The 24,201-nt window shown below is 45.9% G+C and overlaps 1 protein-coding gene across 1 annotated transcript in view; it reads right to left on the minus strand.

Moving 5' to 3' along the window:
* The window catches only part of G3BP1 (G3BP stress granule assembly factor 1), a 32,145-nt gene extending 14,835 nt beyond the window's left edge, over nt 1-17,310 (minus strand). The window contains exons 1-3 of the mRNA XM_084763270.1: nt 17,160-17,310; nt 2,223-2,335; nt 651-732 (exon numbers count right to left, since the gene is read on the minus strand). Coding sequence (XP_084619396.1) covers nt 651-732; nt 2,223-2,317 — 177 coding nt within the window. The 5' untranslated portion in view covers nt 2,318-2,335; nt 17,160-17,310. The remainder of the gene's footprint in view (nt 1-650; nt 733-2,222; nt 2,336-17,159) is intronic.
* Nucleotides 17,311-24,201: the final 6,891 nt, after the last annotated feature.

Below are 24,201 nucleotides of genomic sequence, written 5' to 3' on the forward strand. Positions count from 1 at the left end.
GACATACGTGGCCGCAATACATAAAAAATAAGTATATCTTTGAAAGAATTAAAAAATAAATTCCCAACAACAGATAAAGAGAATGCATACATTACTATTATAATATAGCCCAGCTAACTGTGTGTGCTCTAGTTATGAGTACTGGCTGCTCTTCCGGAGGACCCAAATTCAATCTCAGCACCCACCCACATGGCAGCTCACAAGTATCTATTACTCCAGTTCCAGGGGATCTACCTCTCTCACACAGACATACATAGAGACAAAACACCAATGCACATAAAATAAATAAACCATTTTTAAAAAAGAAAAGCTAACTATAAAACAAGAAATAAACAAAACTGTCGTGCCACATGTATGTGCAGTCCATGCACTTGAGAAACCGAAGCAGGAGGATGGCCAGAGACACAGCAAGTTCCACAACAGCGAGAACACATCAAAGTCATGCCTCAAACAACACAATAATCAAATAATTGTCTTGAATTTTAACTTAGAAATGACATTCTTATGCTGAAGCCAGCTATCTAACACAGAAAATATAATGTGGCAACATACAGGCATTTCAGCAAACCAAGGAATTACACAGGACTCGGCCCCAGGCACCGGTAGGCAGGAAGCTACCTCCTTTGCTGCTGCGGGCCCACAGCACCTACCTTCTGCCCGTAGACTGCATCTGCTGGCTTCCCGTTGGAATCCAAGCCCCCGTGGGCATAGGAAGAATTCTTTCCATAAAATCTGTACAAGAGAAGGCAATTTACTTCTCATCTTCAAGGACCCGAAGAGCAGGTACTTAGTGTTCAGGCTTGGTACCTATCCACCTCACTGGCAGACTCACAGCAGGGACTCTGCTTGTGCTTGTGCACGACAAGTCCATTGCACACGCCCGAGTGGGAACAGTCTCAGTCAATGAGGCATGACCATGTGTGTGGTTGTCAAGTCCCGACTTCCAGGTTTCAGGGTAGGATGATCGTGTTGGGAAGGACCTTGGAGTTTGGCAGCAAAGCCAGGCACTTAAAATCAAAGTCAAGCTCCTGTTTCCGCTGAGGACAGCTGCCCTGTCATGGACCTGGAGAGTCTGTGCCTTCCACCTAGAAGGCAGTGGGCAGTTGTCCTGTGCACAGCTGCTACGAACCTCAATCCCTCCAGCTCTCCCTCTCTGTACCCTCTTCTCATTAAAAGGACAGAGAGATGTACAGCAAAATACTAACCACAGATCACTGAAGACATCTGAAGCCATCCCAATAAACCCTAAAATAAATGAGTCCATACTGCTGCTGCTGTGTGTGTCCTGCTTCCATCTACCTGAGCCCCAAAGGACACTAACTTGCTACCTTTTTCTGTTTTTGGAGACACGGCTTCTCTATGTAGCTCTGGCTGCCCTGGAACTCTGTAGAGCAGGCTGGCCTCAAACTCTGAGATATGCTTGCCTCTGCCTCCTGAGTGCTGGGATTAAAGGCGTGCGCCAATGCGAGTGGCACCTTGTACTTTTCAAGCTATTAAAGGGACTCGCTTCAGCAGCTCTGCTCTCTCCTCCACACCCTTGACAGGAATGGAAATGCAGGAAAAGAAAGTGTTAGGCTGTAACAGCACCAGCGAGACAGGCGCGTGGGGTCTCACAGCTCCAGCTTCGGTCTGTGCTGATGCAGATTCTGACACCATAAACTTAACTAGCTTCCAAGGCAGGAGAAAAAACTGACATAAAACCCAGCAAAAACGAAGAAAAAGGAAGAAGAGTTAAAACGTGCAGAGACCCTTCCTTTCTGCTGCTCAGAATGACTCCGCTGAGTTTTAAACCCTCTGAGCATCAACTTCTACCAGACGAAGGCAGCTCTGGGAGGCTTCACCATGAAGTTGTCAAGAGAAGCAGAAACTGCTCTGGAAACATAAACCTCAAAAAAATAAAAAAATAAAGGCAACATAGTGCTTTGGCCCAGCAAATACACCTTATAACTTCTGTGCAAAATTATCCTAAGGCCTGATAGTTTTATATACTGCAACATTGTAAGAATGCCAGATTCAAGCCACCTCACTAACAAAGTCAATCTGTGAGAGCTGGGCACGATGGACACCTTTATCCCAGCAAGGCGGAGGTAGCAGATCTCTGAGTTCCAGGCCAGGCCAGGCCAGAGCTACATAACATGGTCCATCCATTTCTAACCCTCTAGTTATAGGTGCTTATGTGCAGAGCACCCCACAACACCCCTCCTTGGCACACAAGAGCACACCTGTGCAGCATGTCTGGGGCCTGGTTCAGCAGGGTGTAGTACTGTCGCACAAACTCCCGCCCGACCAGCAGGGGACTAGGCTTCTCCATAACCATCGCTTTGGTCGATTCAACCTGTAAAACAATACCACAAGTCAGTCAACCAATCACAAGAGCTTGAAAGACATTGACTCACTTTGCTAAGCAACTAACCACAACATCACTTCAGCATCCCTAAGAGTCTCACTGCCAAATGCTGAACTCAGAAATTTGCCAACCTCAGCCTCCTAAATGCTGAAATGAAACAACCACAGCCATCATCAGTCTTAAAGTTTAAAAAGGAATAAACATTATAAGAAAAAACTAAATCTAGTTTTTACATCCCTATGTATTGTAATCAGATGAATACATGAAAACTCAATATCCCAAAATACCTAGTTTTCTTAAACTAGAGATAAAACCCCAACAGTATACATTTCTTTCCATCATGAGCCAGCCCAGTTACTAACCTAAGCAGCGTACGCAAAGGACTTCCACCTTTTTTTTTGGTGGTGGTGCAGGGGGAGGCCTCAAGACAGAGTTTCTCTGTGTAACCCTGGCTGGGATTAACCGCGTGCGGCACTACCTTGCAGTACTGCTCTGAGCTCACTCTTGCTTTCCCATCTGAGACGCAAGGACAACAGCCTCAGGTGGTATAGTTAATGCCCAGACACCACTCACCACACTCTACTAGTCCACCTGGACAAAAGTTATGCTCTATTTAAAAAAAAAAAAAAAAACTACAGGCCCATGGTGGTGGCAGCACATGCCTTTAATCCCAGTATCTGGGAGAGAGGCAGGCAGAGTGAGTTCTACAGGGACTGGAAAGAAGGTTCAGCAGTTAACAGTACTGGGTGTTCTCCAGAGGATGAAGGTTCAGTTCATAGCACCCACATGGTGGCTAACAACTATCTTTAACTCCAGCACCTACTTCCGGTCTCCACAGGCACAGGGCACACATGTGTTCCACATACATACATATTAGCAAATATACATAAAAGAAAATTTCAACTGGGTATGGTGATGCAGACCTTTAATCCTAGCTCTCAGAAGGCAGTGGCAAGCAGATCTCTGAGTTCAAAACCAGCCTTGTCTACATTTCTACCTCCACGCTAGCCAAGGCCATGTAGTAAGACCCTGTCTCAATAAATAAATAAATAAATAAATAAATACATAAATAAAGCCAAAGCCAGATGAGGTGGCACATGATCTCTGAGTTTGAGGCCAGCCTGGTCTAAAGAGCAAGCCCAGGACAGCCAAGGCTACACAGAGAAACCCTGTCTCAAAAAAACAAAAGCAAAACCAAAAGAAAAACAGTTTAACCCGTGTGGTGGTGCAAACCTGTAATCGCAGCACTCTGGGAGGCAGAAGCAGGTGGATCTTTGAGTGCAAGGCCAGCCAGGCCTACAACGCAAGGCCAGGACAGAGAAGGCTACATTGAGAAACCCTATCTCGAGGGAGAAAAAAAAAATTTAACTTCTACAAATAATTCTTAATATATTTAACATACTCATTGGTTTATTGTAAAATAAAGATAAAGGAATATCAAAATCAAATAGCATATAAAATTAACATGATACTTTTTTACTAAAACTAACAGTCCAAAAAATTATGGAGATTGACAGTTAATACATCTGTTTACGAAGACATTGGTAGGGGCTGGAGAGATGGTTTAGCAGTTAAGAACACTGGCTGGGTTCAATTCCCAGCACCCACATGGCAGCTACAACTGTCTATAACTCCAATTCCAGGGGATTTGACACCCTCACACCAATGGATATAAAATAAAATTTAAAAGAAATAAAAAAAAAAACAAAGACACTGGTAAATCCTGACAGTATACGGTGAATGTAGCATCTCCTTCTAAGTTGACACATACCATCCTGCCCATTTTCTCAACTACAGTTCCTACATCAGGTGATGACAGTGCTACCAACAAGTTCACCGGGGCAGACGTCTGCTCACAACAGAGTCTATCTCATGGAAGATAAAACTACTCAAACAAACATGCAAGTAAAGCAGAATGTAATAAATTTAGTTTACACTATAAAAGGGTAGTTTTATTTTAAAGTATAATATATGTTATCAGTGTTTTCTCTGCATGTATGCCTAGGTAACACATGAGTGTCTGGTGCCCTTGACCAGGAAAACTGGAGTTATGAATGACTGTGAGCTGCCATGTGGGTGCTGGGACTCAACCCCCAGGCCTGTGGAAAACCGCGTTCTTAACCTCTGAACCATCTGTCCACCCCATTCAGCTTTAATCTGTATTGTAGAGCAGTGCACCATCTACTAAAGAAGAAACCACCATTTAGTCCACTAATTCAGGAAAGCATGGGTACTTTAGCAGAATTATCAATTTCTCTCAAGAACATCTCTGTTGACATGTGGACTTTCACTGATACAGCACATTGCTTTCCTGTTTAAAATATGGGAGGGAGCCAGGCAGCAGTGGTGCACGCCTTTAGTTCAGCACTCCGGAGGCAGAGGCAGGCAGAAACTGTGAGTTCCACCAGCCTGGTCTACAGAGTAAGTTTCAGGACAGCCAGGGCTACATGTGAGGGAAAATTCCTTCCAAGTTTATTACTCAAACTTCTATGTTTTACTACATATAACAGTGCTACCTGTCGTAAGCAGTGGTTTATTGTCCAGCCATTTCATATAGAGGGAGGACACTGAAAAGCCCTCTCTCTTCAGATCATGGCACCTTTAATCTATCCCATAAGCATAGCCACCAAAATCTACTGTCAGGAGAAAATGTGGTAGTCAAATGGGATGACATCAAGGGTTTTTGAGTGCCGTGAGTAACATGGACTGGTCCGGTCAGGTTCTCATAATAGTTTGTACCCTCTTCTGGCTCACGCCTGTTTTTTGTTTGTCTGTTTGTTTGTTTTGGGTTTTTTTTTTTTTTTTAGCTAGGATCTTGGTGTGTTGGCTCCAGCCACCTTCAAACTTCTTGGCTTGGATGATCCCCTAATAAAATCTTCATTGCTCTGACTACTGGTGTTTATACCACACATGGCTGCTGTGCTGTTCTTTGTGTGTGTGGTGTGTGTGTGTGTGTGTGTGTGTGTGTGCATGTGTGTGCATGTGTGTATGTGTATAGTTTTATGAGGCAGTCTCACACCATGAACCACGCTGGCCTGGAACTCAATTCCCTGCCTCAGCCTCCCAGGGCTAAGTTACAGCATGGCCCCATTTCTTGTACTATTCTTGAATATCTGACCCACTTATTTTATTTCACTGAAACTTAAATTATTCCAAAGGTTGTTCATTTTCCAACTACAGCTGTGAGATCAGAGGTGTCGAATCAGTCAGGGCAGTTCTAAATGAGACCCGACAGTTTGTAAGTCAAGATGTGGGTGACAGGAACTGAACAGAGGTCTTCTGCAGGAACACCAAGTGTTCTTTCTTAAGCATCTTAATCAAGCATCTCTCAAGTCTTGTTACTTTGTTCTTGTTAATTCAACTATGTGGGTCTCCAACATGAACTTGGTAGGTGACGTGGCCAGAAGCCCTGCCCTACTATGGAAAAGCTCCGAGTGGCACCCGGAGCACTCTACTTCATGAAGGCTCAGCTATGAAAGAAGCAGTAACAGAAACTCTAAGTCCACAAACATCACAAAGGTGGACCGCAGACCTCACATGTGCCCATCTGTCTAGGTTCAGAATCTGAGTCCAGTCTTCAGAGTTAAGGTAACAACTGTAAAATTCTCCACTTCCTCCTTTGTCTCCACACCACCATGAACCTGCTGAGACACGGAGGGATGATCTGGAGACCCCTGCAACCTCAGCCGAGATTCTTCTCTCCTCCAAGCGACCCCAGCAGCCCTTGTACTGCACTGGACCACCACGCCAAACAACTCTGAGCAAACATCTAGCTCCTGCTGAGTTCCTGCCCTGACTTACCTCGATGGTAAGTGACCTACAAAGTTAGTAAAGCAAATGAACTCTTCCTTAAAAAAAAAAATCAATAACTGAACATCAGGGATTCTCAGACATCACAGAAGGCCATGGTGGCTCACACTTGTCATCTCAGCACTTGAGAGGCTGAGGCAGAACAACCATTGAGTTTAAGGTAATCTACATTTGTTTTCCTTTTTTGTTTTCTCGAGACAGGGTTTCTCTGTGTAGTCTTGGCTTCCCTAGACTCAGTTTGTAGACCAGGCTGGCCTCGAACTCAGAGATCCGCCTGTCTTTGCCTCCCTGAGGTAATCTACATTTTAAATTACTGTCCAACTAACCCATCCTCTTTCCTGGCTCAAAGGTGAACCATGGATAACACAGCGACCCTTGAGAATATTTCTTTTTAAAAGATTTATTTATTTATTAAGTACACAGTGTTTTGCCTTCATGTATGCCTACACACCAGAAGAGGGCACGAGATCTCATTATAGATGGTTGTGAGCAACCATGTGGTTGCTGGGAATTCAACTCAGGACTTTTGGAAGAACAGGCAGTGATCTTAACCTCTGAGCCATCTCTCTGGCCCTCCCGCTCCCAGAATATTTTTATCTCACTCGAAAACTAGTCAACTCTCCATTCTTTGAAGCAGATTAATTCTATATAGCCCAGTCCTGCCCAGAACTCATCTCCCTCCAGCCTTGGCCTCAAAGGCTGGACCTCAATAGGCTATCAACACTCATTTCTCTCCAACCTAAAATAATTTAAAAACAAAAACAATTCAAACAGATTCTTTCAGAAACACATCTGCTCCATGGTAACGAATGGAGACTGAATGCAAACCTGTGAAAATGGTCAAGTTCTATGAAAACACAAGCTGTGGAGGCTCCAATGTTCCTCCTCACTCAGCCAGAGCTTCTGACGATTATAACTTTGTCCTCTCCAAAGAGCTTTTAGAAATAGCTACAAATATGGACACACACACCTCCCCCATTCCCAGTGTAACTGACAGGCTAGCGATAAAGCTTGCACATGCTCAGCACCAGGAAGCAGGCCAGCTGGATGACTTTAACTGGAAACAGCAAGTCTCCCACACCCTGGGCGGCCCAGAGAGTCTGAAAGCACAGACCATGTCCTAAGACAGTCAAGCTCACAGGCACTCCAAACGGCCTCCTGCGCTCACTCCTACTTCTTACACTGTTTCCCAGGAGGGTAACCGCTGGGGTAGGATATACGTCCTACCCTTAAATCATTATGATTTTGGGAAATCAGAAATGAAAGAAAATTAACCTAGGAAAAGTGAAGGGTTGGTTAAATAAGCCATTTTCACTTAAGTTTAACATTCCAATAATGTTTACAACTTGTTTCTTTTAATTACTGTGTGTGTGTGTGTGTGTGTGTGTGTGTGTGTGTGTATACACACATCATATGTGTGCAGGTGCCCTAGGAGGCCAAAATCCCCCTGTGTTGTGAACCACCCGACACAGTGCTCGGAATCAAACTCAGATAGGTCTTCCACAGTAACAACACACACTGTGAAACACTGGGCCACTCCTACCAGCCTTCAATGTCACATTTTTATTACGCAATCTGCAAGTGCTTCAATAAACTCAATCACTGGAATTAAGGCCCACTCCATGAGATGGAATGGGAGGTGCCTGACATGGCTCAGGAGGCCAAGAACTTGAGACTAAATAAGCCATGAACAGAGAAAAATAAAATACTGCTAGAGGAACACAGCAATAAAATGACTCCTAACTTTGGCATTCTGCTATGCTCACACACCAGTGTTTTACTCAGCCTTCACTAGAGAAGCTTCTTCCCGAGGTCGACGGGCACAAATAGAGGCCCATGTGCAGAGGCAATGTGCAGAGAGCGAGTAAGAGCCCTTGGAACACTCAGTCCTAAATGTCATGTCTCCATCAAATCCCTCCCTTCAGGGCTGGGGATCCCTGCAGAAGAGGAGATGGAAAGACTGTACAAGCCAGTGGAGACAGGAGACACCAAGGAAACACGGCCTTCTAGACACAACAAAGCTGACGCGTACATGAATCAAGGGGACTGTGACAGCACGCACAGGGCCAGCTGGGGACCCAGCGCTGAGAAAGAGGACACAAACCCAACCCTAACCCAGAAGCTATCTCTTGCTGATAATCACGCACACGGGAAGAATCCTGACAGAGTCTCACTCAATCACACTATGCCCAGCGGTAGATGGCGAACACAAAACAAACTCCATGGTATTCTTGGAGTTTCTTTATTTCACATTGCTTTGTCTGGGCCATTTTTTTTTAACCTAACAGATCTTGTGCTTATGATTTCCGACTTTGTTTTCATGGGTCTTCTGTGTGTGTAAATGTATGTCTCAGTATCTGTGTTTCTTGTGCTTTTGGGGGTTTTTTCCCCTTCAGTTTTTTGTCCTATTCTGGTTTGTCTGATTTTATTTTACCTTATCTTATTTGTATGATATTGTTGTTTTAGATGCCTGTTTGTATTCTAATGAAAGAGAAAGAAAGGATGTGGATTGGGTTGAGTGGGTGGGAAAGTGAAGAGGATCTGGGAGGAATTGGGAGAGGGGAAACTGTAATCAAAACATACTGTATACGCCAGGCATGGTGGCGCACCCCTTTAATCCTAGCACTTGGGAGGCAGAGGCAGGCAGATCAATGTGAGTTCAAGGCCAGCCTGGTCTACAAAGTGAGTCCAGGACAGCCAAGGCTACACCGAGAAACCCTGTCTCAAAATATATATATACACATATACTGCATAAAAATTATATTTTCAATAAAAGAAACTCAATCGTAAACTATGCAGGGCTGCAGGGGTGGGAATCAGCAGTAGAGTGCTCCCCTGGCATAGACCTGGAGTCAGCCTCAGAGCCACAAAAAGAAAAAGCAGTTAATACACACACATACACAAAATACCATTGGCTGGACTAACTGGCTTGCAAGCTTCTACATACATTTTCAAAACTTCTCACCTGACCTCATGTTGCTAGATGTCACATCTTTGCTGAAATGGACAATGCCACTTGGGTCCTCCCCTAAGTCCAGAAAACTACCAGTGTGCACTCCAGTTGCTGACAAAAGGAGCAGGCATGATGAAAGCCAGCCATCTCACTGCCAAAGTTTCAATAGCTCTGCTTACTGTTTCCAACAAAATCAAAAACAGGATGTCAACAGCTCACTTTGAGTAGTAGTTTTAAGGTCTTTTAAAGCAACATGATATAAGTTACTATCCAGAATATTACAGTGGTAAGGGAACAGGCCTCTAGTTCAGTCTCCAGCACCAAAGACAGAAAAGTAAAAGACAAAACAGGACCAACTCTCAAATCAGAAAAGCAGGGCACATAATCACAGCAGAACTGGCACATCCCAGGAAGGTGCAGATGGACCACAAACAAAACACAGAAAACCTAGGCAGGCTCTCCAATCAAGCCACCTAGTTGGTCACAAGTAGCATGAGTGGGTTCTGGACTAAGACGGGGCCTCAAAAGAATAACCTAGAATTCTTTTCCTGGGCCCATCGACCAAGACCTCACCCATGAGCATAAGACAAAAACACACATAAATGCTGCCCTGTCTATAAATTGTAAGATTGATAACATCAGAGAGACTGGCTGAGCTCTTGCTTATGCCACAGGTGACCACATGCACATTTACATGACGAAAACCAACAATGACTGCACCACATTAGCTGAGTCTAAGGGCCAATCTGATCATCCAAGTCAGTCTGTGTAATAATCAGGAAGTCAGCACAGAAGTCCAGGCATAGAAGGGCACACCTGTAATGATGCCAGTGCTGAGTAAACCTCAGCAGGAAGATTATGAGTTTAAGGCCAGCCTGGACTACATTGTGAATTTGAAACCAGGTAGGAAGAGATCTAGGGAAAAAAAAAAAACAGTTTAAATAAAACAGGTCAACTGTCAAAAAGGCACCACATTGTAGTAAGTAAGGAAAATGTCTCTACACATTTTCAATACCTGCAAAGTAAAGTCAGGTAGATAGTCTTAACACAAATGTAAATGGATTCTTTTCACAGGTTAGCTATGATATAAGACAAATGGACCAATGTAACTGATAAGACTGTTTGAACTGAGAGTGTGGCTCAGTGGGTTCAATTCCCCATATTACAAAAACAAAAACAAAAGAGTTCAACAGACTGGAGAGATAGCTCAGCAGTTAAGAGCACTGACTGTTCTTTCAGGACTCAGGTTCAATACCCAGCACCCACATGGCTGTTTACAACTGTCTGTAACTCCAAGATCTGACACCCTCACACTGACCTATATACAGGCAAAACACATAAAAATTTTTACAATAATCTGAAAAGTACACACACACACACGACTAAGAACAGTACAAATGCAATTAAATATATCTCATTCTCGACGGGCATGGTGGCGCACCCCTTTAATCCCAGCACTGCAGAGGCAAAGGCAGGCAGATCATTGTGAATTCAAGGCCAGCATGATCTACAAAGCCTGGTGTAGGACAGCAAAGGCTACACAGAGAAGCCCTATCTGGGTGGCAGGGGGAGTAGGGTGGGGGGTGAGGAATATATATATATTTCTTTAAGAGAGGGTAGTAATACAATTCAATACACATACTCAACAGCAAACCCAAGGGGCTGGTTGAGAGGTGTCTCTATGATCAAAAACACTGCTCAGTCAGATCCCAGCACCAGCACTGAGTGGCTCACAACTGCCTGTAACTCCAGCACCAAGGGTTCTGATGGTCCGGTTTGGCCTCTATGGGTATGCACAAGCTCACCACACACACCCAATCTTAAAATGGGTCAAACCAAATCTACAAACAGTGGCCAACCTTCCAGAGACAAAGTACTTGAAACGAAGTTAATGAGGGATTCTGCCCCCAGTGCTTGGTTTGAATTTGGTGCATGCAAGGCGGGCATTCTCCCCTGGAGTTGTACACTCAGCCCTCTTTTTATTTTGGAGCAGCATCTCACTAAGTTGCCCAGGCTAAACTTGAGCCTGCTGCCTTAGCTAAGAGAAAACACACAGAGGAACAGGGAATACTTTTGGAGGGTAAACTGTTCACCGTCTTGTGATAACTACACAATCATAAACTTCAGACTACTCCCTTTAAGTGTATGTGCTCTACTGTCCAATAAATCCTGATTAAGCCATCCTTAATTTTCCCCCTGCACTAATAGCCTGAAAAGACATTTAAAAGGTTTCTGGGAAAGACAGAAGGGAATGGGAATCTACACTGGAAAAGGAATAGACCTGGCTTAATTAAATTTACCACAGAGAACAGGCTGGTCTAAAACTCAAGAGATCTACCTGCCTCTTTCTCCTGAATGCTAGGATTAAAGGTGTGCACCACCATGGCAGGTTTATGATTTTAAAAAATATTTAGTGTGCATGCATGTACAGAGGGGGGGGGAGAGGGAGGGAGAGAACGAACATGGAGCTCAGAGGACAACTTGCTGGAGTCAGCTCTCCTCAGAAAGGAATTCTTTAAAAAACAATGCAAGATACACAGTGGGACCCTGTCTCAAAAAAACAAAAACTATTCCTGAATAGTGTCAAAGTGTCATTTTGACCTTTTACAAATGTATCAAAGCCCCTAACACTGAGAATGTAAAACTTGTTATCTGTTTGAAGGTTACTCTTTGTACTTCAATGTTTGAAATCAGGCTCTGGAAACTGAAACAATGTCTTCCCAGGACCAGAGTAACTTTGTTGCCAAACTCTTCCACAGCAGGTGTAGCCCCAGCACCAGCTGGGACAGTCTGTCAATCAGTGTCCTAAGTCCTTTAGACTACCTACCCGTGACAATCCCTCCAAAACTCTCCCTGGTGAAAGGCTAATTTTAAGCTGGACCAGACAAAATAGTCCATTAACAAATGCAAGGAATTAATGCAGCCAGGCCTCAGGGAACATGGAAGACAGCAAGTTCAAAGCTTGCCTCGGCTCCAGAGTTCAAGACCACCCAGGGCAAGCAACTCAAATAAAAAGAGGACTAGGAACATAGCTCAGTCAACGCAGGCCTATCATCTCCAAGACCTTAGAAGTGATGCTAATATCAGAAAAAGAGAAATATCAAAAAAGGGGAGGGCAGAATTATTATACCAACTAAGCACTAATATACACATAATAAAAACTAATTAAGATAATACTGGGCACAAGTCAAAGAATAAAAATCAATGCCACTGCAAGTTCCCATTAAACAAGAGGAGCTGGGTCTGCTGGAATTCCAGCATTTCAGACAGATCTGAGTTCAAGGACAGCCTGGTCTACATAGTGAGAGTTTCTCACAAAAATCTATCAATCTTAGCAGCCTTGGTATACTAACTAGCCTACAGACTCAGAGTCTCTCCTAAAGGAAGGAGTTGCATTTCCCTTCCCTTGGCTATGAGCTGGATTAATAAAGAGTGGAAAACTAAACACAGCTACCTCACCCTCCCCACACCATCGAGGTACCATGAGATACACAACTATGGATGCCGTGGGAGATTGTGGTACAGACCTCTGTGGTCCTCTCTCAGAGCCATAAACCCAACCTAGTCAGAAGACAAACCCAAATGAGATCCTAAGTGTCAAGGTCATAAAGGACAAAGAACAGAAACTCACAGGAGAGGTGACTAAGAAGGCATGACAACTAAAGGATAGGCGTTCATTTGGAGTAGATCCCGAAACAGAAAAAGGCCATTTGCAGAAGGACCTGAGGAAGCCAAAGTAAAGCCTGCCCCCCTGTTCATTTGCTTTGGTAAATACACATAGACTGCACCGGATGAGGTAGACAGACTGTGCTGCAATCCTATACAGCTAAAACTATCTCAAATACTAAGTTTCCCAGGAAGAAACACTCAGTAAGCTGGACAATTTTCTCCCTGAGTAGGCTCTGGCTATTCCAAAGTTAGCAGAGAATTAGTTAACCCACGTGTAACAGCACACACCTTAATCCCAGCCTCAGGAGCCCAGGCAGCCTGTGCTAGACAGCAATAGCCCAAAGTTTAGGGATGTAGCTCAAGGGCAGAACAGCCCAGCACGCACAGGGTCCTGATCCTGGTTGGATTTCAAGCACCACAAAAAAAGAAAATGTAACTAGATGAAAAGGTACATTACACTCAATCCTGAACAATAGCTCCTACTCCTTGGATCCCATGATGCAGAGGGACATGCCAAGATTTTTTTTTTTAAAGATGGAGTTTCAGGCTCCCTTTGTAGCTGAGAATAGTCCTAAAACCATTTTTAAAACACTAGAAGTGTCTGGGGTTGGGTGCCAATTTCAGGGTGCCCCACCAAAAGTAACCACTCAGTGACCAGCCACCAGAAATGGGTGCCTGCAATGATGTGCCCTAACCAAGACACATTTCTCTCTTTGCCTTTTACACCTTAAATGCAGCACAAGCTCAAGAGCAGCACTACAAAGCTAAACATCCCTTTCTAGGATGCAGCTTTCTGCTTTATAATGCAAACCATGCATTACAAGTACTCCTAGCTCTTAACCCTATCCTCTGGCTAGCAGATAGTCTTCCCAGATAAAGACACACTTAAAAAACAAAACAAAACAACTAACTAGAGAATAGTAAATATTTCTAGCTAACAGTCACTAGTCACTAGCTGCAAATGGGGTGACAGCTGCTCAATCTAAATTTAACTCCTGAGCTTGAACAAAGGTTCCCCCACTAACTAATGAAGGGGACATGACAATTTTTTTTCTTTTGAGATAGGGTCTTACTGTGGAGCTCTGGCTGACCTGGAACTTACTGTATTGACAAGGCTTGCCTGGAACCCAGAGTGCCTCTGCCTCACAGTGCTGGAGTTCAAGGTGTGCACCACATACCTAGCTTGATCTATTTATTTGACAATTACCCCCTCTGTAAGTCAGCAATTTAATATCAATCCTAAAGCATACAACTTTGTAACTTAAAAAAAAAAAAAGGTAGTTTTATTACACTGACAAAAAAAACGGAGGAAAAAACACGTGGTTTGTGTCAAGTTCTCAGCTTTCTATATTAAATTTGTTAGCATTGGACTCATTCATTAAAAAACATATGCAGCCAGGTGTTAGTGGCACACACCTTTAGTTCCAATGTGGAGGCAGAGGCAGGCAGATCTGAGTTCAAAGCCAGCCTAGTCTACAGAGAGCTCCAGGACAGCCAGAGCTACAGAGAAACTCTAAAAAAAAAAAAGAAAGAAAGAAAGAAAGAAAAACTATACAATCATCAACCCATTAAAAAACATAAAGTCAACCTGTGCCTTGTGCTTTCTACAGAGTTCAGAAATGTAAGAAAATTCATTATAAAAATGATGATGCCGGGCATGGTGGCGCATGCCTTTAATCCCAGCACTCCGGAGACAGAAGCAGGTGGATCTCTCTAAGTTCAAGACCAGCCTGGTCTACAAAGAGAGTCCAGATAGCCCAGGCTACATAGAGAGACTCTGTCTCGAAAAACCAAAAAAAAAAAAAAAAAAAAAAAAAAAGATAACAACCAAAAACAAATAAACCTGCTTTCAAACGGGTCAAGAACACACATTTCCAAAATCTAAAGTTCAGGTTCTAGACTGACAGCTGAGAACTGAAAACTACAGTGTGAGTTACAGAACAAAGAAACTGCCCAGTTTTCTACCTGTTAACTCCAACAACAGTAACCTCTGACCAGCTTGGGAGGGAGAGCCCAGTGCTTCTGTGCTTCAACTCACTTCTGACATTAAGCTAGGGAGTCACTTTCCTATTCCTGCCCTAGTAACCACCTGCCTGAGGCCAAGAGCACAGCTCTTTTGAACATGTGAGGAGGAAATTAACAAAAACTTCCCTCAATTAGATAATTTCACCTTGATATATGTGACCTCAAGCAGTTAATAAAATTAACCTAGACTCAAACTTCCCAGATTAAATGCAGGTCAGTCCCTTATTTTAAAATATGATGAACAGAACAGAACCCCTACCAAGTGCCAAGGAAACAATGTTACATTCACAAGCAAGCCAACAAGTCCAGCACACGTTCTCCAGGTGTTGGGTTCTTATTGCCACTTTGTATTTATTTGAAAACACAAACACAACATTAAACTTCTTTGGTCTTCAACTTTTTGCAAGGCTGTGCACCTTGAGAGTTTGGGAGTCTTGTTTCAATCGGAAACATCTGATTACATGGTTCTACGAATAACCTGTTTTATAAGGCTGGGAGCAAAGGCTATCCTAAACATTCAAGAACAGTCAGCATGCCAGGCTTGGTGGCGCAGCCTTTAATCCCAGCACTCGGGAGGGCTGAGGCAAGTGGATCGCTGGGACTGGTCTACAAAGGGAGTCTAGAACAGCCAGGGTTGTTCCGCAGAGAACCCTGTCTCACCCTCCCACCACCACCCCCAAAAAAGTCAGCACACAGAAAGAAAAGTTGATCACAAATCCTTGAAGACATCTTTGCAAACCCTAGAAGTCCAGCTAAGAAAGGTCTAAAACATATGAGTTGAGCTGGTCTTGGTGGGATACATCTTAACTCCTGGCACTCAGGATCCAGAGAGCCTCCTGTGAGCCACGCCAACATGTCTACAGTGAGTACCAGGCCAGTCAGGGCTCCTTGGTGAGAATTAAAAATAAGCTGGGCGGTGGTGGTGCTCGCCTTTTGCCTCAGCACTCGGGAGGCAGAGGCAAGCGATCTCTGTGAGTTCGAGGCCAGGCTGTTCTACAAAGTGACTCCAGGACAGCCAAGGCTACACAGAGAAACCCTGTCTCGAAAAACCAAAATAAATAAATAAATAAATAAATAAATAAATAAAAAGTTGATCATAATATAGTTTAGCAGGAGACATAACTGTTGTGTTTGCCAGCAAACCCAATCAGTGATTGTGATCCAAATTCACAAAACTGGACACTGGACACCATCCTTTCCCCAGCAATTTCAGATGTGATTTACTTTTTTTGGCTCTGATGTTTGGACCTGGAGCTTCCTGTATTCCACGCCAAGGGCTCCACCTCTGAGCTAGATCTCAGGTCCTATCCAATTTCAAACTTTAACCTCAACGCCGGTGAGAATTTCAACTCTTTGTTTCCTTGAACTTTAAAATCTTTTCAAAAGTTTTTATCTAAGTTTGTTCTGTTCAAAACTAAAACATTAAAAGTTAGAAGGGGCCTGGAAGTGATCTAGTGTCACAGCGCTTGACGACTTCCTGCTGGCGGGAATTTCCCATTACCTCTCGGTGCGTTTCGGACCTGCTGAGGTGCACACTCGTTAGTTACATTCCACTGGCTGTATTTTCTTTTCTATTTTTCCCAGAAGCTAAACTAGAGGCGCATCTATCTATTCACGTAGTTATCTGTGTCGTTTCAAAGAAAGCCAAGTCCTCCTTTGTCATTCAAAACCCCACTTGGAACCTCCGTTCTCTGGGGCTCACAGATGCCCATGCTGAGGTTTGAACCCAGGTTCAAGAGCTCATTGGTCAAGGGTGTCCCGCAGCCAAGCAGCCTGCACAGATACCTGTCTCTTCCCGACTGAGGAAAGCGGTCCAAGCTACCCACCGCTGTCTCCAGGTCACTGTACCTACCAGATCGCACCCAGGTGACCGGGAAGGGCGGGAAAGGAGGAAACTCTCGGCATAGTGCAGGAGCACACAGTGGAGTTTAGGGAGATCACTTCTTGGCGTGGCTGACTGTCCCTGCACCAGTGAGCCCTGGATCCCGGGGTCGCGCGCCTCCGCTCTGCAGCCTTGGGAGGCGCGATCGCGCTCTCGGCGTGGGCTTCCCCACCCCCATCCCCGAAGGCTTCCTTAAAGTCCAGGCCCAGCTAAATCATCCCGGGGAGCCGGCACGCGCCGGGAGATGCGCGTGGAGCCCGCGGGCCAGGTGGCCGCGTGACGCCCACCGGGGGCCCCATAAGGCCGTTGGCGCGGCGGACCATGCGCGGGGCCCAGGGAGCAGGCAGGAGGCCGCGCCGGCCGTTGGTGGGGGTGGGGACGCGCCGCGCGGCCTCCCGGGGCGCCCTGCTCGCGGGCCCGGCTCCGCTCCCGCCCCGCCGGCATCCGCCCAGCCCCACCCGCGGCCCAAGTACCTGCGCGGCTGAGCGGGAGGACAGGGCTACTGCGTAGGAGGAGGTGGCGGCGTCCCTCGCGCGATGCCGCGGCACGCGTGCCCGCCGCCCGCTATATAGTCGCGCTCAGCCCAACATGCTGCTCCCGGCCGCGCGCAACGACCAATGGCCGCCCCGCCGCCGCGGCCCTTGGCCGCGATTGGACATCGCCTCCGTCCAGAGGCCGGGCTCCTGAGTGGCGGCCGCATCTACCTATGACTGCAGGAGCTAGAGCCCAGATGGACACAAAGCCTCACCAATACTTGGGTGGACTGTCAATACGAGGGCGGGATGCACTCTGAGCGACACTCAGACAGGCCAATAGCTGTATGGACTCGCTCCCATTGGCTTACATATCTTTTTCTGGGCGGAAACCCACTGTCCCGGCAGGAGCGGTTGATCCACAAGGTGGGGCCCTTGTACTTTGGGGAAGTAAACCCCATGTAACTGGGAGGTAGGCGCCGGGGCAAGAAAGCCACCAGCCAATCGCAACACCGGGTGGAGCTGATTGACAGGGAGGGATGAACCTCTCCAAAGACAGCCTCGGGGCCATCATACCCTCTGGGGCGGTTAAGAGGATGTGCTAGCTGCGCCTTCCGTTCCCTTTCCTTTCTCTTCCTCTTAAGCCGAATGCTGTCCTCAAGGATCCCTCTCCCGCCTTCCCTAGCGACTTTGGTACCCGGGATCTAAGTGACAAAGTTTCCCGACTTGTTTCCCCCCTTCCCTCTTCACATCAAAACTGTGTTTTGTTGCACGCGCTTTGGAAGAGCACTCATTGCTTTACTCAGTATGAATGCAGTGGTCACAGAGAACAGCAAAACTGGCTTGGGCAGGGAACCCAGAGCATCCCGTGGGGCAGCCTAGCTGGCGTTTGGGAATGCGCGTGTCCCCCCAGTGGCTTCCAAACAGGTGGTGCCCGCGTGGTTCGTTTTCAGAAGGTTTTTTGTGATTGCAGAGGCAAGATCCCCACTTTGATCACCCTCTGACCTGCCTGCCCCACAGGGTGCGTCACTTACCAGCTACTGTCACATGCTTTTCAAGTTGAAATGGGAACTTACCAACTCCTAGGCAGACAAGCCTAAGGTTCCCCCCATAAACGCTCCAGGGACCAAGTAGCACCTCAGCCTGCTGCTGTCCGAAACTTGGGGTTTTGTGAGCCCTCTGTTTGGCCACCATCGGCATTTTATATTAAAGAGCTGTGGTCCGAATGCTAGACACACAGAGGACTCTCGTCTGTATTTCTTGGGATCCCTGAAGGTGGATACATAGCAAGTCCAAGGCTATCCTGAGTGACATGAGACCCTGAAAACAAGCTAAACTCTCATTACTTCGGTTTTTTCTTGATGGAAGGTACTTTTTGAGACAGGGTCGTTTCCCCCCCTCCCCTTGTAGCCGATGCTGACCTGGATTTACCATGTAGCCTAGGCTGACCTCAAACTCGTGAGTCTCCTGCCGTAACCTCCGTAATACTGGGAACACCTACAGGCGTTAAAGTATTACAGCAAGTTTCTGAAAGGGAACACGTGCAAAAGAAAGACTCAGAGCTTGTCCAGCCCGGGTTGGAAGGAAAGGGAAACCACGCAGAACCTGGAACTCGGGAGCCAGGAACCAAGTGAAAAGTCTGTGGTCTGTAGTTCTCCGGCAGAACGGCCTCTTCTGCCTTGACGCAGCCAGAGCCGCCGGGGTGCCTGTCAGCAGGCAGTCAGCACCCAGCCCTGAAGCCAGGCAAACCTTCCTGCATTGGGAACCCTCTAGAATTCTTTAGTAGGACCAAAACCATAGAAGGCTTTCCTTCCTTCCTTCCTTCCTTTCTTCTTTCCTTTCCTTTCAAGACAGGGTCTCTCTAGATAGCCCTAGCTGTCCCGGAACTCACTATGCAAACCAGACTGGCCTCAAACTCACAGAGATTCCCCTGTCTCTGCCTCCACCTCCGGAATGCTGGCATTAAAGGGATGCGCCCTCATGCCCCTCTCAGAGGCTTTCTTGTTGTTGTTGTTGTTGTTGTTGTTGTTGTTGTTGTTGTCGTCGTTGTTTTTGGGTTTTTGTTGGTGGTTTGTTTTTTGGATTTTTTTTTTTCGAGACAGGAGTTCTCTGTGTAGCCTAGGCTATCCTGAACTCACTTTGTAGACCAAGCTAGCCTCTAACTTGAACTCAGAGATCTCTCTGCCTCCCGAGTGCTAGGATTAAAGGCATGTGTCACAATGCCTGGCTTGGGAGGCTTTCTTCTTTGGGGGGGGGGGGGGGAGGGGGAAAGGGGTGGGGGAGGGAAGGGGGAAGGCTTTCTTAAAGGGTAAACCAGGATTTTGCAGAAACATGTAATACTTTATTCAGAGAACTTTAAATTTTTTTCACTTTTTTATTGCAATCTTCATGTTCCTGACTGCTTTGCTTATCTATCTATCTATATTTTAAAGTTTTATTTATTTATTATGTATACAATGCTCTGCCTGCATGTAAGTCTGGACGCCAGAAGAGGGCACCAGATAACGTTACAGATTGTTGTGAGGCACCATGTGGTTGTCAGGAATTGAATTCAGTTCCTTTGGTTTGATTGTTTGTTTTTGTTTTTGTTTTTGTTTTTGAGACAGGGTTTCTCTGCGTAGCCTTGGCTGTCCTGGACTCACTTTGCAGACCAGGCTGGCCTCGAACTCACAGTGATCCGCCTGCCTCTGCCTCCCGAGTGCTGGGATTACAGGCGTGCGCCACGACCCGGCTGAACTCAGTTCCTTTGAAAGAGCAGTCAGTGTTCTTAACCTCTGAGCTATCTCTCCAGCCAATATATATATACATATATATACATATGTCTGTCACTATGGGTTCTGTGTGCAGATGGCATTTTGTGTCCTGAATCGTCCACTGTCTTTGCCCCTCACAGTCCTTCTGCCCCCTGTTCTACAGAGAACCGTGAGCCTTGGAGGTCAATGGGCAGTATTGACATCCCATTTAGGGCTGAGAAAGCCACAGCCTCTTATTCTACTATGTTGATCAAATTAGGAGTCTCTGTATTAATTTCCATCAACCGCAAAAAGAAGCTTTGCTGTGAGAGTGAAAAGATGTGCCCATCTGAGGGTGGCACACAGACACGAAGGTCCTCAGGTCATGGAGCTGGCATTGGGGAGAGGGGGGCACAGTCCTCTATAGACCTCATGAAACTCTGCACACACACAAACAAAAAGGCTTACTACAGTAGTCCTCTTCAGGGCAGCACTGACGGCCACAGAGATAGAAAGCATCTATCTCTATCTCGGAGCAGGCCTAGACTGCTGAAGGAGGACTCCCACCTTCAGTGGACTCCTGTGTAGGAAGACTGTCTCTGAAGAAGACAACAGTCCCACCCAGACATCTGGCTGCAGAGAAGAATCGGACATAATAACACTGTAACAAACACAATAACACAGTCTCCACTTCCAAGGGACAGTCACCAAACCATCCAGAAGAGGAGGGCAGCTCTGCGGGGACCAGTATAGAGCTGTTCAGAAGGTAGTGAGCAGAGAACAGGAACATGCTGCTGGGCATAAGGTAGGACAATGTGGCAGAGGCTCCCATGGAAACACTGAGCACCCTGGGTTGTCCAGGACCATCCATTTCTGTGTCTTTTCACCAGGCTTGCACTGGTAAGATTGAATTTGAGTCACAAAAAACAGTTAATGATTACTGATAGTGAGATGAACTTTGTCCCAGTGGAGAGGACAGGCTCATTTTTCATTCTGCACCCTTTGTTATGGTAGGAGTTTTTCCCCCCTCTGTTTAATTTTCATTGTTGTTGTTGTTGTTATTGTTTTGTTTGGGTCAGGGCAAACAGTCTGGCATTTAGCTTCTGATCCTCCTGCCTCCACCTTCCAACTGCTAAGATGACAGGCGTGAAAAACCTTGCTCAGTTTGTGGGTGCACACACATCATGATCGGCCTTTGGAGGTCAGAGGACAACATGACAGTAAACAGTGGTTTTTTTTCTTCCACCATTTGGGGCTTAGAGATCAAACTCAGGTTGTTGACATCACCTGGGCCCATGATATAAAGATGTTTTGTTGTTGTTTTGAAACAAGATCTCAGGGCTGGAGAGATGGCTCAGAGGTTAAGGGCGCTGACTGCTCTTCCAGAGGTCCTCAGTTCAATTCCTGGCAACCACATAGTGGCTCACAACCATCTATAATGTGATCCGATGCCGCCTTCTGGCATGCAGATGGAGCACTCATGAAAAAAAAATCTTATAAAACAAAAAACAAAAAAACCAAGATCTCACCATGTAGCTTTGTCTGGCTTGGAACTTGTTGGGTAGCTCATGATAGTGTTGAACTCATGGCTACTTCCCTGCCTCTGCCTCCTCAGTGAGGGGATTACAAGTGTGTGTCTTCACTTTGGGTCTGGGATTAAGAGTTTGAGCTCGTCGTCAGCTACATAGTAACATCTTGTCGAAGAAGAAGAAGAAGAAGAAGAAGAAGAAGAAGAAGAGGAGGAGGAGGAGGAGGAAGAGGAGAAGGAGGAGGAGGTGGGTGCGATGGCACACACCTTTCATCCATTCACTCAGGGAGACAAAGGCAGTCAGATCTCTGAGTTTGAGGCCAGCCTGGTCTACAAAGAGAGTCCAGGGACATCGAGGTCTACACAGAGAAACCGTGTCTTAAAAAAAAAAAAAAAAAAAAAAAAAAAAAAAAAAAAAAAACTTTAAATGACAGACAATTCCTCACATACACATTTATTCTACTTGGACTTTTAGGGAATTATGTGTGGTGTCATTGCATTAAGGCTGGAAGCAGCCTGTACGCCCATCAGGTGGGGACTAGCACTGAGGGGCAAGTATAGGAAATCTGAGAACAGGAGGTCAAATAAAGAGTCTGGGGCCATCGGTGCTTGGCACTGGCTCCATGGCTTCTGCATCAGCCTTTGTGGCATTCCTGTCATAAACAGATAAATGGGAGGTCTTTATTCTCTAGAAGTCTCTAGTAGAGTAGGGGCGAGGAAGGCAGAAAGTGGTATCAGTTCCATTGGTGAGGGATGCAGATGCTTTCTCAAGAACTTGCTGCCTTTGGCAGACTATGAGCTCAGTTTGGGGCTGGAGTACAGAGGGAGGGACCTGTTTCTTGGACACCCACGTCTTCTGGACAGTGGGGACTTCTTACAGCCACCACACTTTTGTATAGGTGAAGGGTTGTTCCTGCTTGGGACATGATGTTAAGTAGTCCAGGCTGGCCTTGAACTTTCAGCAATCCACCTGCTTCCAATCCCCAAGTCATGAGATTGCCAGTGTCTGCTACCATGTCCAACCTATTGTAATCTTACATTTACTTTATTTTAGTTCACTTAAGACAGGTTCTCGTGTATCTCAGACTGGCCTCCAATTCAGACTTCCCCTGCTTCAGTCGCCCAAGTGTAGGACAAGGGGTTGCTTATAGGCACCTGTGTTCCGCCCCATCCAATTACTCTTAGATTCTTAGGCTTTTTCCAGTTAGCCAACTTCTCATAACGTCTATATTCAAATTATAGCGTAGTTTCTAACTGAACCTGCTATACCCGGATCACGAGAATCCCAAAAAAAGACCACCAGGACTTGATACCGATGCAATACACACAAGGACCTTTACTTTTTCGACTTGAGTTGGGCTCTGATGGTCACCAACCCAGTGGTATCCAGAAAGAGCCTCAATCTCTGAGCTGAGGGTAAATTTATAGGTTTCTATCCCTTCCAGTGCCCTAAAGCGGGGGAGTTCCAGCCTGGCAAGGCTTATGGGTTGAGTAACATGAGGAAGCCTAATGTCTAAAGGTTACAGGCTACAGAAAAAGGCACCAAGATCGCCTATGGCTTAGCTTTCTTTGTTCTCTTTGTTCACTACTTTGTCCAGGGAAGTGTCTGGGTTTTTTTGTGTTTTTTTTGGGGGGGGGGGAGGTTGATTTTTTTTTTTTAAAGACAGGGTTTTTCTGGGCACCCTTAGCTGTCCTGGAGTCCCTTTGTAGACCAGGCTTATATATTTGAACCTTTGCCCTGGTAACCCTGAAATCCGATTTTAGTTTTTTCTGGTATCTCAAACCCACCCTGACACACAGAATGACAAGTTGCCTGTTTAGTTTAGGGCTCTTCTCTTAGCCGTCAGCTTAAGGACACAAATGGCTCACGGCGGAGATAAACCTAAGGCTCCTCCTGGCACTGTTGAGGAACCCCATCTTCTTCATGGGTAGCAGAGTAACCCATGACGTAGCTCAGCTTACTGGGGCTGCTATAGTTGGGTGGGAACAGCACTTATATTCCCACAGGTCTTGTTGTTGTTGTTGTTGCTGCTGCTGCTCTTCTTCTTCTTCTTCTTCTTCTTCTTCTTCTTCTTCTTCTTCTTCTTCTTCTTCAGATGAGAGTTCTGGTTAGAGTTTGCAAACTTGACACAAGCTAGAGTCATCTTGGAAAAAAAAGACTGTAATTGAAAAGCTGGTTCCATCCAATTGGCCTGTAGGCAGGTCTGTGGGGCTATTTCTCCCTCCTGAGCGCTGAGATTAAATGCCCCAGCCACCTCTGGATCCTTCTGCCTCAGCTGTTTTGTTTTGTTTTGTTTGGCGGGGTTCCTTTGTGTAGCCCTGGCTGTCCTGGAACTTCCTCTGTAGACCAGTCTGGCTTCCTTCGAGATCAACCTGCCTCTGGGTTTGAAGGTGTGGGCCACCACCTGGCCCAGCTCTGCCTCTGCTTTTCTTTTTCTTTTCTTTTCTTTTTTTTAAAACAGGATTTCGTAGCCCTAGCTGTCCTGGAACTCACTTCGTAGACCAGGCTAGCCTGGAACTCACAGAGATTCACCTGCCTCTGCCCCCCAAGTGCTGGGATTAAAGGCGTGGGACACCACTCCAAGCTCTGCCTCAACTTTTCAAATGCTGAGATTACAAGTGTGTACTGCTGTGCTCTGTGCTTTTAAATTTGGACTTTAAGCGTGTGTGTGTGTGTGTGTGTGTGTGTGTGTGTGTGTGTGTGTTTGAGGACAGAGTCTCAAGAAGTCTCGAATAGCCTTGAACTCTGAAGCCCAGGCAAGCCCTGAACCCAGTACTTGGG

Source organism: Acomys minous (assembly GCF_964271855.1).
Source record: "Acomys minous genome assembly, chromosome: 16".
Classification (NCBI taxonomy): Eukaryota; Metazoa; Chordata; class Mammalia; order Rodentia; family Muridae; genus Acomys; species Acomys minous.